This window comes from Ovis canadensis, chromosome 4 (genome assembly GCF_042477335.2).
Source record: "Ovis canadensis isolate MfBH-ARS-UI-01 breed Bighorn chromosome 4, ARS-UI_OviCan_v2, whole genome shotgun sequence".
NCBI lineage: Eukaryota > Metazoa > Chordata > Mammalia > Artiodactyla > Bovidae > Ovis > Ovis canadensis.
The window spans coordinates 47162359-47185569 of record NC_091248.1 but is presented as its reverse complement, the minus strand read 5'-3'; the positions used below and the strand labels follow the sequence as shown (position 1 = coordinate 47185569).

The following is a 23211-nucleotide window of genomic DNA, read 5'->3' as shown; positions in this document are numbered from 1 at the left end:
GAAGGACTGATGCTGAAGCTGAAACTCCAATACTTTGGCCACCTAATGCGAAGAGCTGACTCATTGGAAAAGACCCTGATGCTGGGAGGGATTAGGGGCAGGAGGGGAAGGAGATGACAGAGGATGAGATGGCTGGATGGCATCACCGATTCGATGGACATGAGTTTGGGTAAACTCTGGGAATTGGTGGTGGACAGGGAGGCCTGGCGTGCTGCAATTCATGGGGTCGCAGTCGAACACGACTGAGTGACTGAACTGAACTGAACTGATGTTGTCTAAGCCTGGGAAAACTGTCATATGCTTTTCTAAGTTTGAATCATTTCCAACATTTTACCCTGTGAATTTTCAAAGCTGTGAGAATCTCTGAGAGGCCCTATACTAGTATTATTACATCTTTTTGTCATAACCACGTTGTTCATTTATATCAATGTTTCCTTCAATAATTTCCTCTGGCTGATTACCTAAATTCCCTTGAATGGCAACAGTTTGGGCTTCCCCGGTGGCTCAGATGATAACGAATCTGCCTGCAATGCAGAAGACCCAGGTTCAATACCTGGGTCAGGAAGATCCCCTGGAGAACAGATTGGCAACCCACTCCAGTACTCTTGCCTGGAGAATCCCATGGACAGAGGAACCTAATGGGCTATAGTCCAGGGGATCTCCAAGAGTTGGACACAACTGAGCTACTAACACTATCACTTTCAATCAACAGTCCAATGATCAACTGTTTCTTCTATGGTTCCATTTAATTTCCATTCAAGTTTTACTTCCAGCATTATCACTTTCTGTTTCTTTGCCCCAGTGTCATCATTGTTGGCCAGTTTACTCTTAATTGTGCATTTTCACACAATGGCATGTGGGTTTACAAAAATGAGACAAAAAAACAACATACCTGCAGGTTTTGATTTTTGTGTATGAACCAGTAACAGATGCATAGTGACCAATCCTAGACAGACTCTGAAGCAATGATGTGACTGGTCACTAACCATGATGTGAATTTGTTATTCACACAATGATCTGTGAACTAAAGAGCTACCAGCAAAATTTTATTTTATGCAACTACTCACAATTAATATAGAAGTCAAAGTGTTAGCCACTTAGTCATGTCTGACTCTTTATGACCCCATGGACTGTAACCCGCCAGGCTCCTTTTCCATGGGATTTCCCAAGCAAGAACACTGGAGTGGGTATCCATTCCCTTCTGCAGGGGATCTTCCCAACCCATGGATTGAATCCAGGTCTCCTGCATTGCAGGCGGGCTTCTCTTGTGCTCAGCTGGTAAAGAATCCATCTGCAATGGAATCCAGGGAGACCTGGATTTGATCCCTGGATTGGGAAGATCCCCTGGAGAAGGGAACAGATACCCACTCCAGTATCCTGGCCTGGAGAATTCCACGGACTGCAAAGTCCATGGAGTGGCAAAGAGTTGGACACAACCGAGTGACTTTCACTTTCACTTTCTTTACTGCCTGAGCCACCAGGGAGTTGCTGTTATAGGGATCGGCATTATTAAATTAAATTCTAGTAATCAAAATCAGTGCAAACAGGAACTATGCAAAGTGAAGACTGCCTTACAGTCTTCAAACCAAATAAATCCATTACATGTTAGCATAAATATTTTTATTAAAACTATATTTTTCAAAACTAAAAGTGGTAATAGTATTATTTAAATCTTTGCAAATATCTTTAGTGTTGTACTTAATAACTAGACATCTCACATCTGTTTCTGCATTCATGCTATTCTAATATCATACACCATGTAGTTTCTGGAAAACTCCACTTACACTTGTTTAAAAACAGGAACTAAAAAGCATATAATATCCCAGACATGTTAAGAAAATGTTACTGATGTTTCAGACCTCTGAAAGGGTAGTTCAGGAGCACACTTGGAGAACCACTAGCCCACGGTATTCTTTGCATGGAATGAAATAACAACGCAACTAGAATGGTAGTAACTACACATCCTTGAGAAACTAGTCACTCAATTTTCAGTCTTCTTTGGTTCAGACAAATAACTCTAACCAAAAAAGGCTGAGATAGATTAATGTTCAGTGGAGAAGGCAATGGCAACCCACTCCAGTACTCTTGCCTGGAGAATCCCATGGACAGAGGAGCCTGGTAGGCTGCAGCCCATGGGGTCTTGAAGATTTGGACATGGCTAAGCAACTCACTTTCACTTTTCACTTTCCTGCATTGGAGAAGGAAATGGCAACCCACTCCAGGGTTCTTGCCTGGAGAATCCCTGGGACGGCGGAGCCTGGTGGGCTGCCGTCTATGGGGTTGCACAGAGTCGGACACGACTGAAACTACTTAGCAGCAGTAGCAGCAGCAGCAGCACAGTACTATTTACAGCAACTGGAGCTCCATGGAGGAGCCACTATGGAAAAGACACAGACAAAAAACAAGTAACTATGAAGTAATTGATGGAAGTTTGTCTCGTATCTAATAGACAAGTTAGATGGACACTACGTGTAATGCATGAGTATCAATAGAAATAAAAACAAAGTAAACCAAAATCAAATTATAGCAGGGACTTGAAATCCACTTTTGTTTACTCTGCCCTTTTCACTGACAATACACTAGAAAAGTGCTGTCAATCTTCACCAAAGTTTTAACAGTAACAAGAAAGTTTAATGTTCTTATTTCATAAGAGAAAGAAATGCTAAGTGTCCCTAAAATGAATAAACAAAAGCCATATAGTCTCTACCTCCATCTTTGACCTAAAAAGAAGGAAATTTCTGAATGTTTCTCTCTAATCTTTAATAGAACAGAATGGAATATCTAACTCTGTAATCACATTCAAGGTAGCAGTAATCTACCTCAATTTTAAAAATATATAGCATTTAAGATAGTAAGCACACAGGTGAAATGAACTGAAAATGATATTTAAAGATAACAGAGTGCTTATTTCACCAAAAAGAGCCAGAACTCAATTTCCACCTGTAACAGCCTTGTAAGATTTCAGCCACTACTGTCCTCCAGGAATAACATAAAATTACGTAACAAATGTTCTTTGTAAAAGTGGTAGGAAGGAGAAGTCATGGAGAGTAACATATATATTTTCATAGCATCAAGAGCCCTGTACAGATCAATCAATAGTCAATAAAATATGAATCTATCATGTTGTTGTAGTAGATTATCGCCTATAGAAGACATTTATATGCATGGCAAAAATCTAAAATGGTGAATCTCGGAGCATCAGATTACCTGTAAGTCAATATGTGACTAAAAACTAAAACCAAAGCAAAGTATAAACACCCTAAAGCATATCATTAGACACATTTTCTGTTATTTTCAAGCACGAAGATATTTTAAGACTGAGAATGCATTCCAAATAATTTCTATTATAACAAGGTTAATAATGAAGAAATTACTGTTTTCCAGCATCGCTTCATCATTTATAGCCTGCTCTCCTCCTGTCAACACAAATCAAAACTTCAGAAGGCAAATTAGTTCTTTAGAGTCCATGCTTTTACTTCTAGCTAGCCAAGTCTTCCCATTCAGCATTTACTTCTGTAGAATTATGTGGCTAGCTCCATTATGCCAGAATAGCGAGAATCTTTTCCTCCATAATCCAGTAACTAAGACATGTTATAAAAACCAAACCTGTAAAAAGAATTTCAGTACATCTAAAAAATATCACACAGATGCTGAGCTATTTCCTGATAATGATGACACTAATATTAGTCATCTATTTCCCAAAGAGTACTGATTTTAAAATAATGAAATGACAATTTGATGAATGTCTAAAAATACCAAATCAAGTCTAAGTAACAGCTTTCACATAAGAACTAAAAAGTAAAAAAATTTACATAAAAGGGTCTTTTAATTAAATGCTGTTTTTGAAATGTCTGTGTCTTAAAAGATTCTCTTTCCTACCTCCAATGTTCAAAGAAAATTTTGTTAGTTCAGAAATTTAAAAAACGATTGTGACTAAAACCATCAAATTTAAGAAAGCAGGAACTACCTTTTTCCCTTTGGAAACATATCAAGAAAGATGTTTACCAAAACTACATTTTAAAAACAATCTTCACTACACCCATTTAAATGAATTCCTTCCACAGTAAACAAGGGTCTAAAGTAACAGTAACAACAAATAATTAAAGGCAAAAAATGTGACGACAAAGTCAAAAATAAAATAGCTTTTCCTGAAAACACTAAAAAGAGTTACCATATGATCCAGCAATCCCACTCCTGAGCATATACCCTCAGAAAACATAACTTGAAAAGATACATGCATCCTAATGTTCACAGCAGCACTATTTACAATAGCCAAGATGTGGAAGCAAGTAAATGTCCATCAACAGATGAATGGATAAAGAAAATGTGGTACATATATACAATGGAATATTACTCAGCCATAGAAAAGAATGAAATAATGCTATCCGCAGTAATATGGATGGATCTAGAGATTATCATACTCAGTGAAGTAAGCCAGACAGAAAGACAAGTATCACATGATACCATTCATATGTGAAATTTTTATAAGAATGATACAAATGAACTTATTTGCAAAACAGAAAGAGACTCACAGACATAGAAAACAAATAAGTTACTAAAGGGGAAAGATGGGGAAGTGATAAATTAAGAGTTCGGGATTAATAGATACATACTACTATATATAAAACAGATTACCAACAGGACCTACTGTACAGCACAGGGAACTATATTCAATATTTTGCAATAATCTATAAGGGAAAAGAATCTGAAAAGGAATATCTACATCCATATATCTGAAACTAACAGGATATTATAAATCAACTATATTCAATAAAAAAAAAGAATCTCGTTGCAGGTCCCCCCAAAATGACTTCATGAAACATCTCACTCTTTATTAGAAAAGAAACTATTTAAAAGTAGAAATTCATCTTTAATATTTAAAGGCCCTGTATTAGTAAGATACAAAGATGTATTCACATACACAGAGAAGAATCAAGTAGGAAAGAAATATATTTCCATCTCTTTAAAACAAGCTTATATAATCTTAACTATTTGTCAAACATGTATCAGAAAAATATTAATTTCACAAAATCAGATTTTCCTATCTGTATTTTTATATTCCTTTATATGGAATTATACCTGAAATAAACAAAGTATATAAAAGCATATAGAATCATTACATTTCAAAACCAAAAGGGGTACAGAATAGCTATAATCATTTATGAGTGATATTTTAAAAAGTCACAGAAGTATCCAAATTGTAAGAGAATTCTTTCCACTACTACCACACCAAATTTACAGGATTCCTTATAATATATTATTATTGCAAGTAGTCTTTACCAAAGGGTGGGGTAACTATCCTCTGCCACTGCTGTATCTATTACCTATAATCTGCAAGGAGATGGCTGCCAAGAGATATGATACACTCCACCCCAAATGTAAAACAGTGACTGTGGATGATAATGGGCACCGTATCCAGGTATCTGTTCATGGGAAAGCCTATTTCTTTTATTTTATACCAGAAACCCCTCCCAAATCTTCCTGAATCAGCAATTTGCCTTATTTTCTTTTAAAGTCTTATGAGAGTTAAGAATTTCTAACAATCATGTGTTTTCCCCCTTTATCTTTCCTAAAATTTAAATCTCCTTTATAAGTAGAAGAAAAGTTTTCACATACCCATTTAGCAGGAGCCTCAGACTATCATCCACAGGCAAAAACCAACCAGTTGTCTGTTTCTATAAAGTTTTACTGAAACACAGAAGAAAAAAATTCCACCCTCTTCTCTGGAATATACACCCTCTAACTCAAAGTCTCTTTTGACAGAGTTTACCATTTTTTTCTTTATAAATTTTGCTTAGTGTAAAAAAATTGAGAGACAGAGAGAGAGAGGTATATTTTAAAATATTTTCCCCATGTGTACTATCAAAATTGCTTATAAAACAGAATTGTTAATCTAAACACCTAAAACTGAGATAGCATATTAATATCTTGTATTGCTGCATAAGCAGACTGACAACAGCAGACTGCACCACATGAAAAATAACCTGAAGCACTATATTTCAACAAAAGGACAAGACAATTTTTTTTAACATTTTTAAATTTTATTGTTATTGAAGGATAACTGCTTTATAGAATTTTGTTGTTTTCTGTCAAACCTCAACATGAATCAGCCATAGGTATACATATATCCCCCCCCTGTAGAAGCTCCCTCCCACTCCTCTAGGTTGATAAAGAGCCCCTTTTTGAGCTTCCTGAGCCATACAGCAAATTCCTGTTGGCTATCTATTTTACATATGGTAATGTAAGTTTCCATGTTACTCTTTCCATACCTCTCACCCCCTCTTCCCCTCTCCCCATGTCCATAAGTCTATTCTCTATGTCTGTTTCTCCACTGCAGCCCTGTAAATTAATTCCTCAGTACCATTTTTCTAGATTCCGTGTATATGCATTAAAATACAATATTTATCTCTTTTTGACTCACTTCACTCTCTATAATAGGTTCTAGGTTCATCCACCTCATCAGAACTGACTCAAATGCATTCCTTTTTATGGCTGAGTAATATTCCATTGTGTATATGTACCACAACTTCTGTATCCATTCATCTGTCGATGAACATCTAGGTGGCTTCCATGTTCTAGCCATTGTAAACAGTGCTGCAATGAATGGGATACATGTGTCTTTTTCAATTTTGGTTTCCTCAGAGTATATGCCTAGGAGTGGGATTGCTGGATCATATGGTGGTTTTAATCCTAGTTTTTTTAAGGAATCTCCATAGCATCTTTCAGAGTGGCTGTATCAATTTACATTCCCACCAACAGTGCAACAGTATTCCCTTTTCTCCACACTCTCTCCAGTATTTACTGTCTGTAGACTTTTTGATGATGGCCATTCTGAGCAGCATGAGGTGATAACTCATTGTGGTTTTGATTTGCATTTCTCTAATAATGAGCAATGTTGAGCATCTTTTCATGTGTTTGTTAGCCATCTGTATGTCTTCTTTGGAGAAATGTCTGCTTAGGCCTTTTTCCCACTTTTTGATTGGGTTGTTTGCTTTTCTGGTATTGAGTTGCATGAGCTGCTTTTATATTCTAGGCTTTTGTTTTGGGGGAGATTTTTGATCACAGTTTCAATTTCAGTACTTGTAATTGGGTTGTGCATAATTTCTATTTCTTCCTGGTTCAGTCTTAGAAGACTGAACTTTTCTAAGATCTGCCCATTTCTTCCATGTTATCCATCTTATTGCCATATGGTTGTTCATAATAGTCTCTTATAATCCTCTGTACTTCTGCATTGTCTGTTGTAACCTCTCCTTTTTCATTTCTAATTTTGTTGATTTGATTCTTCTCTTTTTCTTGATGAGTCTGGCTAAAAGTTTGTCAATTTTGTTTATCTTCTGAAAGAACCAGCTTTTAGTTTTATTAATCTTTACTATTGTTTCTTTCATTTTTCATTTATTTCTGCTCAGATCTTGATGTGTCCTTCTACTGATTTTGAGGGGGTTTTGTTCTTCTTTTTCTGGTTGCTTTAGGTGTAAAGTTAGGTTGTCTATTTGACGTTTCCCTTGTTTCTTGAGGTAGGATTGCATTGCTATAAATTTGCCTCTTAGGACTGCTTTGCTGCATCCCATAGGTTTTGAGTTGTCATGTTTTCATTGTCATTTCTTTCTAGAAATTTTCTGACTTCCCTTTTGATTTCTTCAGAAACCTGTTGGTTATTTAGAAATGTGTTGTTCAATCTCCTTGTGTTTGTATTTTTTAGATTTTTTTCTTGTAATTGATATCCAGTCACATAGCACCGTGGTTGGAGAATATGCTTGATATGATTTTAATTTTCTTAAACTTACTGAGGTTTGATTTGTGACCCAAGATGTGGTCGATCCTGGAGAATGTTCCATGTGCATATGAGAAGAAGGGGTATTTTTCTGCATTTGGATGGAATGTCCTGAACATATCAATGAAATCCATTTCATCTAATATATCATTTAAGACTTGTGTTTCCTTATTAATTTTCTGTTTTGATGATCTGTCCATTGGTGTGAGTGGGGTGTCAAAGTCTACTATTATTATGTTATTGTCAATTTCTCCTTTTATGTCTGTTAGTGTTTGTCTTATGTATTGAGGCTCCTATGTTGGATGCATAGATATTTACAATTGTTATGTCTTCCTCTTGGATTGATCCCTTGGCCAATATGTAGTGTCCTTCCTTATCTCTTGTAAACTTCTTTAGTTTAAGGTCCACTTTGTCTGATATGAGGATTGATACTCCAGTAAAAAAAAAAAAAAAAAAACAGAACTTTCTTTGAAAGTAAAAAATACTTTGCTTCCTATTTGCATGGAATATATTTTTCCATCCTCTCACTTTCAGTCTATATGTGTCTTTAGGTCTGAAGTGGGTTTCTTGTAGACAGCATATATACGGGGTCTTGCTTTTCTATCCATTCAGCTAATCTGTTTCTTTTCGTTGGAGCATTTAATCTATTTACATTTAAAGTAATTATTGATATATATGTTCCTAATGCAATTTTCTCAATTGTTTGGGGTTGATTTTATAGATCTTTTTTCTTCTGTTGTATTTCTTGACTATATAAGTCCCTTTAACATTTGTTGTAAAGCTGGTTTGGTGGTACTGAATTCTCTTAACTTTTGCTTGTCTGAAAAGCTTTTTATTTCTCCATCAGTTTTGAATGAGATCCTTGCCAGGTACAGTAATCTTGGTTGTTGGGTTTTCCCTTCCAGTACTTTAAATATATTCTGCCATTCCCTTCTGACCTGCAGAGTTTCTGCTGAAAGATCAGCTGTTAAGCATATGGAGTTTCCTTTGTATGTTACTTGTTGCTTCTCCCTTGCTGCTTTTAATATTCTTTGTGTTTAGTCTTTGTTAGTTTCATTAGTATGTGTAGGACAAAACAATTTTTTTTACAACTTGTTTAAAATTAGAAAGTATTCAAACAAAAAAAATTCCCATCTTAAATTAATTCATTTGATTTCTTATATGAAATAATTTCCTATTAAAGTCAGCTTAACAAAGAATACTTTCACTGGACACCTGTATCACATATCACTTTGGAATTCAATTCTTCTTTGTCCAAAGACAAATGAAAATACTCAAGTAATGTATTTTAACATAAGTAAGCTATCGAGGCTTCCCAGGTGGCTCAGTGGTAAAGAATCTGCCTGCCAACACAGGAGACAGGGTTCGATCCCTGGATTGGGAAGATCCCCTGGAGAAGGCAATGGCAACTCACTCCAGTATCCTTGCCTGGGAAATTCTGTGGAGAGAGGTGCCTGGAAGGCTACAGCCCACAGGGTCACAAAAAGATTGGGATACTATTTTGCAACTAAACAATAACAATGACAAGCTATCTAGTAATCTAGATAGACAGTTCTACTACTGAAGCTATTAGATGTTTTAATTTCAATGCTTATTTTTTTCACAGTTTTTAAAGGTTATATCCACTGATAATTACCAGAAAGTATTTGCTATATTCCTCACGCTGTATAATATATCCCTGTAGCTTACTTTATACCTAGTATAAAATGTATTTTAAAAATGTTTTTAAAGCATGTACCTCCTAATCTCCTACCCTTACACTACCCCTCCCCCAGTCCTCTCCCCCACTGGTAACCACTGGTTTGCTTTCTGTATCTGTGAATCTAAAGCTATTCGATGTTTAAAACCCCCTCATTAGAGATTATTCATAAGGGTGACTTTTTTTTTAAGAAGTGAGTGAGAATGGTTCTTTAGTTTACCTTCAATCGTGTTTTAGAACTATCCACTGCTACCATTCTTCACTAGTTGGACATAATAACCTCATTTGACAAACATCCCTACTATGTACTAGATGCTGGGAATAAAATAGATGCTCAATAAATTATGACTTGGACTTGAGAAATGCACATTCCAATAGAAGACAAAAAGATAATTAGATTACAGCATAATGAGCACCATATTTATTAAAAAGTATTTTGGGATAAGGGGGGATAAATGGTTGTAACATTACTAGAGAAGCAGTAACAGTTAAATTTGGATTTACTGTAATAAATCAAGGGTCAAAAGGATAGAAATCAAAATATAAAGAGTTGACCCTTGAACAACACAAGTTTGAAGTGCGTTAAGTCCACTTATACATGGACCATTTATTTCCCATTTATACTACAGTAGTATATTATTACGGTTGGTTGAATCTGTAAATGCAGTCACAGTTTGGAGGGCTAACTGCATACACATGACTGTTAAACGTGGATTTCTGACTTGGGGAAGGTAAGCACCCCTAAGCCTCATACTATTCAAGGGTAAACTATATAGAAAATGAAAAAGAATATATAACCAACAAGTTCATATGGATAAAACTATAAGGAATAAATGAAATAACAAAAAATAATGATACATAAGACAAGAAAAGAGAAAAAGTGAACATAAATAGTAAAATAGGAGTCATAAACCCAAAGGTAATAATATTAAATATAAATGGGCTAAATTCTCTAAATAAAAAACTAGATAAAATGTAAAATTAAATTCTATCCTGCCTACAAAGAGACACTTTTAAGGACCCAGAAATACTGAAAGTTAAGAATAAAAAGTATATCATATAAACATTAACTAAAAGAAAGCTATTTTAACTATGCTAATAGCAGAAAAACTAGACTTTAAGGTAGGAACACTATTAGAGATAAAGAAGGACGTTTCATGATAACAAAGGAATGAAATCACTAGGAAGAGATCACAATTCTCAATCCGTACCCACCTGGTAATCAAACAACAAAACATTGTAGCAAATCAATGAGAGAGCTAAACAGAGGAACAGACAAATCTACACTCAGATCTGACAGATCTAACACACCTCTCTCAGCATCAGGCTGAGCACACAGAAAACTAGGAGGACAGTGAAATTAGGAACACAACGGCATCTATAAAACATGCAATCAACAATGGCAGAATACAGTCCTCCCTTGCTATCTGCAGGGAATTGCTTCCAGGAACCCTGAAGAAACCAAAATCCACAGATGCTCAAGTTCCTTAGAGTTGGCCCTCCACACTGCTGGATGTGGAACTGGTGAATACAGAGGACTGTTTATCTTCTTTTCAAATGCATATGAAAAAGTTACTAAAATTGACCAAATCTCGCATTGTAAAGCGAGCATAGATAAAAATTCAAAACTTTAAAATCTTTTCGAATACTCTCTGCACAGTGAAATTGTTAGAAATCAATAACTAAAAATAGAAAATCTTCAACTGTCTGAAAGCTAAACAGTACCTTTTAAAATAAACAATGAGTCAAAGAAGAAATCCCAACAGAAAGTAGAAAACATTTTAAACTAATTAATAATGAAGATACAAATTTTAAATCTGTGTCTGACTCTGCGACCCCATGGACTGTAGCCCACCTGGGTCCTCTGTTCATGGAATTCTCCAGGCAAGATTACTGGAGTGGATTGCTATTCCCTTCTCCAGGGGATCTTCTCAACCCAGAGATCAAACCCGGGGCCTCCTGCATTGCAGGCAGATTCTTTACTGAGTGAGCCACCAGGGAAGCCCCTTGTTTGCTATCCCAAAGCAATGTCAAACAAGGCAATCTGTGGTCTGAAAATGCAAAGACTGGAAAGAAGAAAGGCTGAAAAACAATGATCTAAACTTCCATCTCAAGAATTAGAAAAAGAACAGGAACTTAAAAAAAAGAAAACGGAAAGAAAGAAATACTAAATATGATAAAGAGAAAGCAACAAATTAAGAAATATACAGAGAGGAAATTAACAAAGCTAAAGGCTGGTTCTCTGAAGGTATTAATAAACTTTATATACTCCCAGCAAGAAAAAAATGGGAAAAACAGAAATTACCAAAATCAGGAGAGAAAAATGGGAAATGACCAGACTTTTAAATGATAACAAGATATTCACAGGATATTGAGAGAAGCTTTAAATTTGGTAACATACATGAATGGGTATATTCCTTGAAAAACTCGCTGAAACTGATAAAAGAATAAACAGGAAATCTGAATTGTTCAGTATCTATTAAATAAATTGAGTCTATTACTAAAAGACTTACCACAAAGACAATCTGTGGCTCAGATTTCTTCCCTGGTGAATTCTTCCAAAAGTTTAAGAAAGAAATAATATTAACTGTACACAAATTCTTCTACAAAACAGAATAAAAGAACATTTCCCAACTTGTAAAGTCAGATAATCTTAATGACAAATCTAGACAAGGACACTATAAGAAAGAACAATCACAGACCACTTTCATGAATGTGCAAAAATCCCAAATAAAATATCACCTCACTTAATGTACTACTACTACTAAGTCACTTCAGTCGTGTCTGACTCTGTGAGACCCCACAGACAGCAGCCCACCAGGCTCCCCCATCCCTGGGGTTCTCCAGGCAAGAACCCTGGAGTGGGTTGCCCTTTCCTTCTCCAATGCATGAAAGTGAAAAGTGAAAGTGAAGTCGCTCAGTCGAGTCCGACTCTTAGCGACCCCATGGACTGCAACCCACCAGGCTCCTCCATCCATAGGATTTTCCAGGCAAGAGTACTAGAGTGGGGAGCCATTGCCTTCTCCATCACTTAATGTAAAGATACATAAAAAAGATAATACAGCACAACACAGTTTATTTATTCCAGGGTTAGCATCAAAAAGTCAATCAATGTGATAAAGAGAAAAAAGGAGAGAAATCATATGTTGTTCTTGAAAGAAAACGTATTTGATAACATTTGTTGTTCAGTTGCTAAGTCGTGTCTGACTCTACGACCCCATGAATTGTAGCTCACCAGCTTCCCTATCCTTCACTATCTCCCAGAGTTTGCTCAAACTCATTCAGCATCCACTTACAATAAAAATTCTCAGCAATCTTTTAGTAAAAGAGAACTAAGAAAAACCTACTGCAAACATCATACTTAGTGGTAAAACTGTTAATGCTTTCTATAACACTGTGGTCCTACGCAGTGCAGTTTAAGACAAAAAAGAAAGGCCATAAGGTTTAAAAAAGGAAGAAGTAAAATAGGTAGAAAACATGACAATGTTTTCAGAATGCTAAACACACACACAAAAAAAAAACTGCAGAAAACCTATTAGAATTAATAAGCACAGCTGGTAAAATTGCTAATTACAAGAACAATATTTTTAAAAGTCAATTTAATGTCTATATTTCAACAAAAAAGAAAAAAGTTTTAAAATTATTATAATAGATATTAAATATGGACAAACAAACCTAAAAAGATAATATCTATATATTCAAAGCTATGAAACATTTTTCAGAAAAATTTCAGAATAATTACAAATACACGAAAGGATGGAGATTTTTTACTCATGGACTGCATTTAAGTCTTGTCAAGATGCCACATGATGTATAGATTAAATGCAATCTTAAAAAAAATTCCAGCAGATTTTTCAAATGGAAATTGACAAGTTGATTCTAATATCTAGTTTGCAAAGCCCAAGAATAGCCAAGACAGTCTTGAACACAAAGCTGGAGAACTTTTATTTCCAAACACCAAGAAAAAGTTATTAAACCAATATGGTATTAGCTCAAGGACAAAGAGACTAATGGAACAGAAGAGGGAGTCCGGAAGCACACACACTAATGATGCCATCACCTTGCTGTTGTCCAGTTGCTCAGTCACCTGACTTATGGTAAATGTGACACTTGAGTGTAGTGAGGAAAGCATGGTCTCTTTAAATAAACGGTTCTAGGGAAGATCCCCTGGAGGAGGCCACGGCAACCCACTCCAGTATTCTTGCCTGGAGAATCCCATGGACAGAGGGGCCTGAAGCGCTTCTGTCCACAGGGTAGCAAAGAGTCGGACAGGACTGAAGTTATTTGGCACACGTCAAACTGAGTTTCCTAAGGAAAATATTTAATCTTGACTCCTATACTTCACAGCATAAACAAAAAATAAAGTACAGATGGACTGTTGATATAAATGTAAAAGACAAAACTAAATCTTTTAGAAGAAAACAGAAGAATATTTTCATTACCTTGGAGTACTAGACCAATTTCTTAAGCAGGCCACAATAAGCACGAACCAAGAAGGAAATTTATGACGGACTACTTCACAATTATGAGTTTCTATTTATCACAACATGAAGAGAATGAAAAAGCAAGCCACCACATGGGGAAAGATACTTACATCACATAGACCCAGCAAAGATCCACATAGAATGTACAAAGAATTACACAAACAAAACATCAGACATTGCAAATGATAAACCACTTGAACTGGCATGTCACAAAAGAGACTCTCCAGATGGCCAACAGACTTATGGAAAGGTGCTTAACTTCAACAGAGATCAGGGAAATACAAATTATATAAATCCCCATGGGACACCCCATCAAACACACCAGAATCGCTAAAGTGAAGACAGAAAAATTTCAAGGGTTAGTGAGGAATAGAGAAATTGGAGTTCTCATACAGTAGACTCTTGAGCAACATGAGTTTGAACTGCATGGGTCCACTTAATGTAGGCTTTTTTCCCTGAATACAGTACTACACAGTCAGCAGTTGGTAGAATCTGAGAATGTAGAACTGCTGATATAGCCCACTGTGAAGTTGCATGCAGATTTTAGGCCATGTTCAGAGTCAGCACCCCTAACCATACTCCAGTGTTCAAGAGTCAACTGTGCACTGCTCACTACTATGCAGCCTGGTACAATGCCTTTGGAAAACTTGTATCCACTGAAACCAAGCATCTACACACCATATCACCCAGGAACTCCACTCCTAGGTATATATCTGACAGAAGTAGCTACATATATTCACCAAAATACATATTCATGAACATTCAATTAGTAATGGTCAAAGAGTGAAAACAAGGCAAGTGTCCTATTTAGGCAGAATGGATACACTGTGGTATATTCACCTCACAGACTGGATTTGTTGAGTGTTGCCTCATTGTGAATTTGAAATGAATGGAATAATACATACCTTTTCCTATTTAGTTTATTTTGCTCAACGTTATATTTGTGAGATTCATCCTTTTTGTTGCACATAGCTGTAATTTAATGCTCAATGCTGTATCAAATTCAAAGAGGCAAAACTAATGGTGCTCAAAGCTAGGAGTATGTAGTAATGGAAAGAGGGGAAGGAAGAGATTTCTGGGGCTTTGGGTAGTGTTCTCTTTTGTTAGCAATATTGGATTCCCAGGACTCAATTATCTTCAAACTGGAAGTTTGCACCTTTTGTCACCTTCACCTTTTTGCGAACCTCTCTCCAACCTGTTCTCTGTATTCGTGGGTATGGTTTCCTTAAGATTCCACATATAAGTGGGATCACATAGTACTTGTCTTTCCCTGACTTACTTCACTTAGCATAATGCCCCCAAGGTCTATCCATGTTGTGGCAAATGGCAGGATTCCCCCTTTTTCATGGCTGGATAATTTTCAATTGTGTATACACATCACATTTTCTTTATGCATTCATCATCTGATGGGCACTTAGGCTCTTTCCATGTCTTGCCTATTCCAAGCAATGCTGCGATCAGCATGCAAGTGCAGGTACCTTTCTGAAACAATGATCTTGTCTCCTTTGTGTAATGCGCTTTTTTCTTGAACTGGATAGAAAGCTCTGTTCTCTTTGCAAAAAAATCATTGTACACCTATGCTGTGTGTACTTTTCTATAAGCATATGATAAATCAATAAAAATCTATATTTAAAAAATGGAAGCAAAGTGTAGCTACAAACAAGGCTAAATACATCAGTATGGTATTCTACATATGTTTTAGAGATTGGCCACAGATTTAACACTGCTGTTGCTGCTGCTAAGATGCTTCAGTCATGTCCAACTCTGTGTGAACCCATAGACAGCAGCCCACCAGGCTCCTCTGTCCCTGGGATTCTCCAGGCAAGAATACTGGAGTGGGCTGCCATTTCCTTCTCCAATGCATGCTGCTGCTGCTGCTAAGTCGCTTCAGTCGTATCCGACTCTGTGCGACCATATGGGCAGCAGCCCTCGAGGCTCCTCTGTCCACAGGATTCTCCAGATAAGAATACTGGAGTGGGTTGCCATTTCCTTCTCCCAATTTAACACTAAGATTTCTAATAGCTGTATGAGAAAAAGAGAAGTTGCCACCTACACATTTATGCCCAGTAGATATAAGTAAATCAACTGCTTAAAGATACAACTCTTGGCACTAGAAAAATAAAAAAGATATTTCTCATAGAAATCTTCACAAAAAGAAGACATTTTTTGACATAATAAACAATGTTCTTGACAACAGTTTCAAGAAGATCCTCTGTGAAGGCTTCCTCTGCTGACACTCAATGTAGGCTGCTGGAATCTTACCAAAGCAAGACAGGGGCAAAAGCAACTAGAGACAGGACAGGGCAAAGCGATGCAACCTACACACTCAGCTGCTCTCTGGACAGACCCAGGGATATAGTTTATAAACCTCTAAGATTAATACAATAGTGGATAAGCTTCACATGTTTCCCCCTAAATATCGCATCTCTCAACCAAGTTCTGACATTTATCAATCAGCAGAGAGGTTAACACAATACCCTCTAATAAATGTGTAGCAGACAGCAATTCTCCGTTTCCAGTTGAATATGAAGCCAGTTAAGCTAGGGGAAGAGATAAGGATCTTCTGTGAATGCTGAGAAGCTGACCTCTGACTAGTAAGATGATCATCCTACCTCCACTGGGATCACCTATGATTAGGGCTCTAAGACTCTTTAGAAATGAAAGTGAATCTTCTCCAAAGCCATACAGTAACAAGTAACGTTGTTCAAAGTCCCAACCCAAAGTTCTACTATGTATCAGCTCAGTTCAGTCGCTCAGTCATGTCCAACTATTTGCGACCCCGTGAATCGCAGCACGTCAGGCATCCCTGTCCATCACAAACTCCCAGAGTTTACCCAAACTCGTCCATCAAGTCAGTGATGCCATCCAGCCATTTCATCCTCTGTCATCCCCTTCTCCTCCTGCCCTCAATACCTCCCAGCATCAGAATCTTTTCCAATGAGTCAACTCTTCCCATGAGGTGGCCAAAGTATTGGAGTTTCAGCTTTAGCATCAGTCCTTCCAATGAACACCCAGGACTGATCTCCTTTAGGATGGACTGATTGGACCTCCCTGCAGTCCAAGGGACTCTCAAGAGTCTTCTCCAACACCACAGTTCCAAAGCATCAATTCTTCGGCACTCAGCTTTCTTCACAGTCCAACTCTCACATCCATACACGACCACTGGAAAAACCATAGCCTTGACTAGATGGACCTTTGATAGAAAAGTAATGTCTCTGCTTTTGAATATGCTATCTAGGGTGGTCATAACTTTCCTTCCAAGGAATAAGCATCTTTTAATTTCATGGCTGCAGTCACCATCTGCAGTGATTTTAGAGCCCCAAAAAATAAAGTCTGACACTGTTTCCACTGTTTTCCCATCTATTTGCCATGAAGTGATGGGACCAGATGCCATGATCTTCGTTTTCTGAATGTTTAGCTTTAAGTCAGTTTTTTCACTCTCCACTTGCACTTTCATCAAGAGGCTTTTCAGTTCCTCTTCACTTTCTGCCATAAGGATGGTGTCATCTGCATATCTGAGGTTATTGATGTTTCTCCTGGCAATCTTGATTCCAGCTTGTGCTTCCTCCAGTCCAGCATTTCTAATGATGTACTCTGCATATAAGTTAAATAAGCAGGGTGACAATATACAGCCTTTTCCTATTTGGAACCAGTCTGTTGTTCCATGTCCAGTTCTAACTGTTGCTTCCTGACCTGCATACAGGTTTCTCAAGAGGCAGGTCAGGTGTCTGGTATTCCCATCTCTTTCAGAATTTTCCACAGTTTATTGTGATCCACACAGTCTACTATGTATAGCATTGATTAAAACAGCTTCAGCCAAAAATATAATCATGATAGGCAAGGTATGAACAGTTGCTAAAGCATTCTCAAGCAAATAGTAACAAGGAAAGTAAGTCACTGCACTTATTTAGACGATTATATCAACAATGATATTCGGTAACATTTCACATATCTGCATTTTAACCACCTTGTTCAAGTACAGGAATATATCTTTCTTTCCCCTGATTATTCAGCACCAGACATTAACAGGTTCAGAATGCTAAAGCTCACTCACTGAACTTAGGTGTCTCAGTGCTTTTTTTAGAAAAACACACTGGATAAATTTACTTATCTGCTTTCCTAGTTCACAACTAACTATAATGAGCATGTCAGGATGGGAGGCACAGAGGAAAGAGCTGGTAGAAACAGGCAGAGGTGCAGGAAGTAACTGCTAACTTGGCAGGAAGGGCCAGCAAATGCAAAAGCAGACCAAGAACACCAAACACACCATGGAGCCATGTAGCAAACAGCTCTGTGTACCTCAGGAGTCTCCAAGGGCAACCACTGCACAGGGTATATTCACAGAAACAGATCCAGAGTAAAGTCACTTTTAAGAATTCTATGCAGAGTCTTTTTAAATAAGGTAGGGAAATGTATAATGCTTTTTAAAAAGCAGTTTATCCACAATGCTTAAAATAGTATTCTTTATTGTCATATAAATCTGAGCACTTAAGATTGTAAGCTTCAGTTAAACAGAAGACTGCACTCCACAAAAAAATGCTGAGCAAAGCACTGCAGTTGACTGGAGAATTTTAACTCAAACACTAGTTACAAGAAAAATACGAGCATCTCATTTCCCAAACACATTGAGAAAATGAGGTGCTATTCAAATGAGGTTATCTGAATTAACATTCAAGTTATGAAATAGTATCTTGACCTATAGAAAACTAAGAACTATGTACACGTCATTGAAAGTACTTTAATTTTGAAAATCATCATTTGTCTCCACTATGCTTACTTCATCACACTATCTCCTTCAATCTTTCATTAGTCCTTTCCATACACAAGACAGGGAAGTTACGGCTTTATGTGGGAGTTTCTCGTAATGTATTGGTTTAGAAGTTTGCCAAACGTTATTTTAAAATATTTATGCACCTATATTTAAATGTATATCTTAATAATTTTTCATAAATTATTATTGACCCACGGACAGAGAACTTATATTTTAATTCTCCTTCTCACCAGAACTAAAATCAAAAGAATATGCAAGTTTTTCTATAACTTATGAAGCTTAAAAAAGTAACTAGTACCCGATTTTCTGGGATGAAAAATGCAGGTTAAAAAATCCTCAAGGATTTGAACAATTTTTATAAATGGTAGAGAATATGCAGAGAAAATACTAGTTTGTACATAGAAATAAGTCAGTTTATGAATATTTTAGAGTTGAATGTGAAACATTTAGAGACTCTGAATGATCTATTTTCTATCACAATCTGTAAAAACAAAGGATTACAGACTACTTATTTGCTGAGATAAGTACTGTGTTTTCAGCGTACAATATATGTGTTCATGAAAAAACTGATGAAATAATTACACAATCACAATGAACCAAAATTCAATTCCTGACTATCCTACCTAACCAAATAACTCATTTCCAAAGTTCGAACTGTAACATTGTTCTTAATATGAGGTGTTTTTAAACCAAAAGAATTGTGTAGTTATGTAATAAGGCTGTTAACCTAAACTGAGAGTATGCCTAAACTGTTTCAGGGGTAATGAAAAGCATTACTGCATAAGTATTGATGCATATCACCTGTACTGATTAACCTGCAAAGAACTTAAACAGGTTAAAATATCTTCCCACCCTCAACTAACACATATACCAGAATGCTAGTCAGGGGTGGGGGGAGTTTGTCTTGCTTTGGTTTGGCTTTCTATACTGTTCCATTTTTCCAGAATACCGGTACAAAATCAAGGTATCACAATATAGATGGCACAAATCAAAACGTTCTTGTTTACAGAGAAAAAAGCACATACCTCATCTAGCTGCTGCTGCTGCTGCTGCTACTAAGTCACTTCAGTCGTGTCCGACTCTATGCAACCCCATAGATGGCAGCCCACAGGGCTCCCCCACCCCTGGGATTCTCCAGGCAAGAACACTGGAGTGGGTTGCCATTTCCTTCTCCAATCCACGAAAGTGAAAAGTGAAAGTGAAGTCACTCAGTCATGCCCGACTCTTAGCGACCCCATGGACTGCAGCCTACCAGGCTCCTCCATCCATGGATTTTTCAGGCAAGAGTACTGGAGTCGGGTGCCATTGCCTTCTCCCCTCATCTAGCTACCATTCAGTATATATCTACTATTACCCTGCTCATGTTTGGAGAAATTCATAACTAAGTATGAACCAACCCATTCTGCCTCAAAGAGTTCTAGCTTTTTGTTTTCTTTTACTAGTTTTAGGGCTCTCAGCAAAAATTACCAATGATTCTGTCCAAAATTATTTTACAAATGAGAAAATTGAAAAACAGACTTGTTAAAGGACACGAGTAATTAATGACAAAGTAAACTTAGAACTCAATTATATTTTCACTAAACCAGCTTCTCCCCAACTTAAATACGAAATCACGTCTGATCTGCTACATAAAAATTTTAAAATAAATTAATAGACGTGGGTGAGATACCCCAGTTCCTATAATTCTGAAAGAGAGAAAAGCAACAGAAATTCACAAATACTGACTTGTTTCTTTTGCAGAATTCGAGGTGGGGATACTTAAAACACCCAATGGCCTACAATAACTTTTCCCCAAAAACTAAAAGCCTTTAGACAAAATCTATCAAATAGGTTTCACTACTAGAAAAGGATAATTGATATGCACCAACTATTTGAACATGAAGAACAGTATTAGTAACATTATCCACATAAATAAATACACAAGTTGAAATCTAAGCCAGAAACTGAAATTTATTATAGCTACAATAATGAAATTTATTTTAGCTACAATACTAAATTTATCATAAACTGTAACTAAAGTCAGCATGTATGCACATTCCAGAGTAGAAAATAATTAGACAAACACAACAAAAATTCTGCTAACCTAGACAACTGTCCACACAAATCAGTGACTGAAATTTCTTAAACACATAACTTAAACAAGGTTTAGATATGTCCCTTTCTTTTCCTGAACTGCCTCTGCTACCATGACAAAAATGGAAACACAAAACAGTATCCTCCACTGATTTTTTATTTATCAGTTTTTATTGTCTTTAAAAATTGGTTGAGTATAAAACCTCTTGCAGTGTTTTACCCCAAATCTCCAACATCCACGGTTCTGAAGACTACCACAATGATTGAGAACAATTTATGTCAGCCCAGGTGTTTGATGTTTCAGGTTGAAATATATGGGTAATTAACATCATCCTAGAAACACTCAAAATCACTTCAGCTGCCACGAGTAGGTAACAAAACTCTCCCAAACAAAAACTGTTTGTAAGAAAGTTAGCCTTGCTTACTGTTCTATTTACCTAACTTAAAAACACTGCCTAGATGTAAAAAAAATTTCATACAACCTATCTTCCTCAAAAGGTTGCATCCTAAACAGCACAAATGTCAATTCAAAAGATTCCGTATTAATATTTTGTTATAACTCCAAGTGCCATAAAAGTCAGTGAGGCAAGTCTTCTACCAGAGGGGTGAACAGCTCTTAAGTCAAAAGCAATTTAAAAAAAAAAAAAACTGCCCAAAGTTACTGAATATAAGTCCGAGTATAAATATCTATATTCTGCTTAAGATACTAGACATATCTTTACATAATGAAAAGAAAAAAATGTAAATTGTAAAGAAGGGAAAGGTCTCCTCATTCTCTTATTCTTACAGGATTTTTGACTTCTGAGGAAGCGTTTCATGGAACAAAGTACTTTTACAACAACTTGATGGCTCAATGACGTTCCTAAGAAATGAATGTTTAGGACTACCATAGATTTAATACCCAGAAACAAGACTTAAACAAAATGTCAGCATGCTAAAAGTCAGTCATTTCTGAATACAAGGCTGGTTGAAAGTAATTTCTAAATACATTTTTTAAAGTAAGGGAATACTACGATTATAGTTACAAAACAAAGAAAGGCAAAACTTGAAATAAATCACCGACTAGGTATCCTCCACAGTCCCACTCTTGGTATCAACTGCAGAAATACCAGTAACACTGCAATTTCGAGTGCAGAGGACAAGGAAACACACACACGCGGCCAGCATGTAGCAGGCACTCACCATCTGTGGCACGAAACGACGATATATGTGCAAACAATCAAAAACAGAAAACAAAACGCACTCCGATTTTGAGGCAACACAGTTAACAATTACACCAACAATTACTCGACGAAAAGCTGCCGGACGGCTTAACGCGCACTAAAAGGAAGGAGCTCTTCCTCCCTGCGCTCCTCTTTCACTCAGACGCTAGATTGTACATTGAAAACAAATCCTCCCCCAGCCCCGCCCCAAGCCCTACCCTCAGCGGCTCCCAGCACTGAAACTGACGGAAAGTCCGGGGCCTTGGCGGCGCCCAGACCGGCCCCACTCAGGATGCTCTGGCCGCGGACACGCCCGGCGCGGCGGCGGCGGCCCGGGCTCCAGCTGGCTGTCTCCGGGACCCCCAGGGGCTAGCGCTCTCCCCAGCCCGCGGCGCCGGCGGCCCCCTCCTCTGTCCCCGAGCGGCGGGCCGCGCCGTACCTGCACACCGTGATCAGGTTCCTCCTCTCCACGGCGGCGTTGCGGGCGCTCAGGCTCTTCTTGACGCCGCCGCCCCCGCCGCGGCCCCCTCCTAGGCCCCCCAGGCTCCGGGAGGCCATGGCGGGCTGACCCCCGGGCCCCTTTGTCTCGTGCGACACCGCCCGCCCCCCCTCCCCACCTGCTTCCCTGGGCTTTTGCTCGGCTTGCGGCCGTGGGGACGCGGGGAGGGTGGCAGGGAAGGAACAGGGACGGAGGGAGGGTGTGGAAAACGATGGGGGACTCGCACCCGGGCACTGGCGGCTGGCGCACCGCACCAGAGCTCTACACACATACACACACTCACGCGCACACACGAACGCACCGCCCCCGCTCTCGCGCGCGCCGCCAGCCGCCGATCTGTGCGTGCGGTTCGGCGTCGGCCGCTCCCCTACTTCCCCAGGGATCTCGACGCCGCGCACGCGCGCGCCCGCTGGCCCCGCACGCCCAACCACCCGCACTCAGGCGCCACTCGCGCCCCAGCAGCGGAGCCACCGGGAGCCACGGGCCTCGCGCGCGCAGCCCCGCCCTCTCTGCACCTATCGAGCCAATGCCGCCCCAGCTTGAGCCAATCACCGCGCGCGAGGGGCGGGGCTGCCCCGCGGACCTTTAAAGCTACCTGCTAGAGCCCGCCCCGGCGCGTGGGCAGCTGTCAAGAGGCCGGGCTCGCGCTCGCCACCCTGGTGCTGCAGTCAGTCTGCACACGGGAGCAGCGCCGCAGCTGGCCTGGGGTTTG

General features: G+C 38.3%; 1 protein-coding gene across 5 annotated transcripts in view; it reads right to left on the bottom strand.

The window, feature by feature from the left end:
- RUNDC3B (RUN domain containing 3B) overlaps positions 1-23010 on the bottom strand; it is a 173122-nt gene extending 150112 nt beyond the window's left edge. For 2 of the 5 annotated variants that reach the window (XM_069587703.1, XM_069587705.1), the window contains exon 1: positions 22440-23010. In XM_069587703.1, coding sequence (XP_069443804.1) covers positions 22440-22558 — 119 coding nt within the window. In that variant the 5' untranslated portion in view covers positions 22559-23010. Of the gene's footprint in view, positions 1-21980; positions 22181-22439 lie in introns of those variants that run through there. The other 3 variants (XM_069587704.1, XM_069587706.1, XM_069587707.1) reach the window with 3 other exon arrangements.
- Positions 23011-23211: the final 201 nt, after the last annotated feature.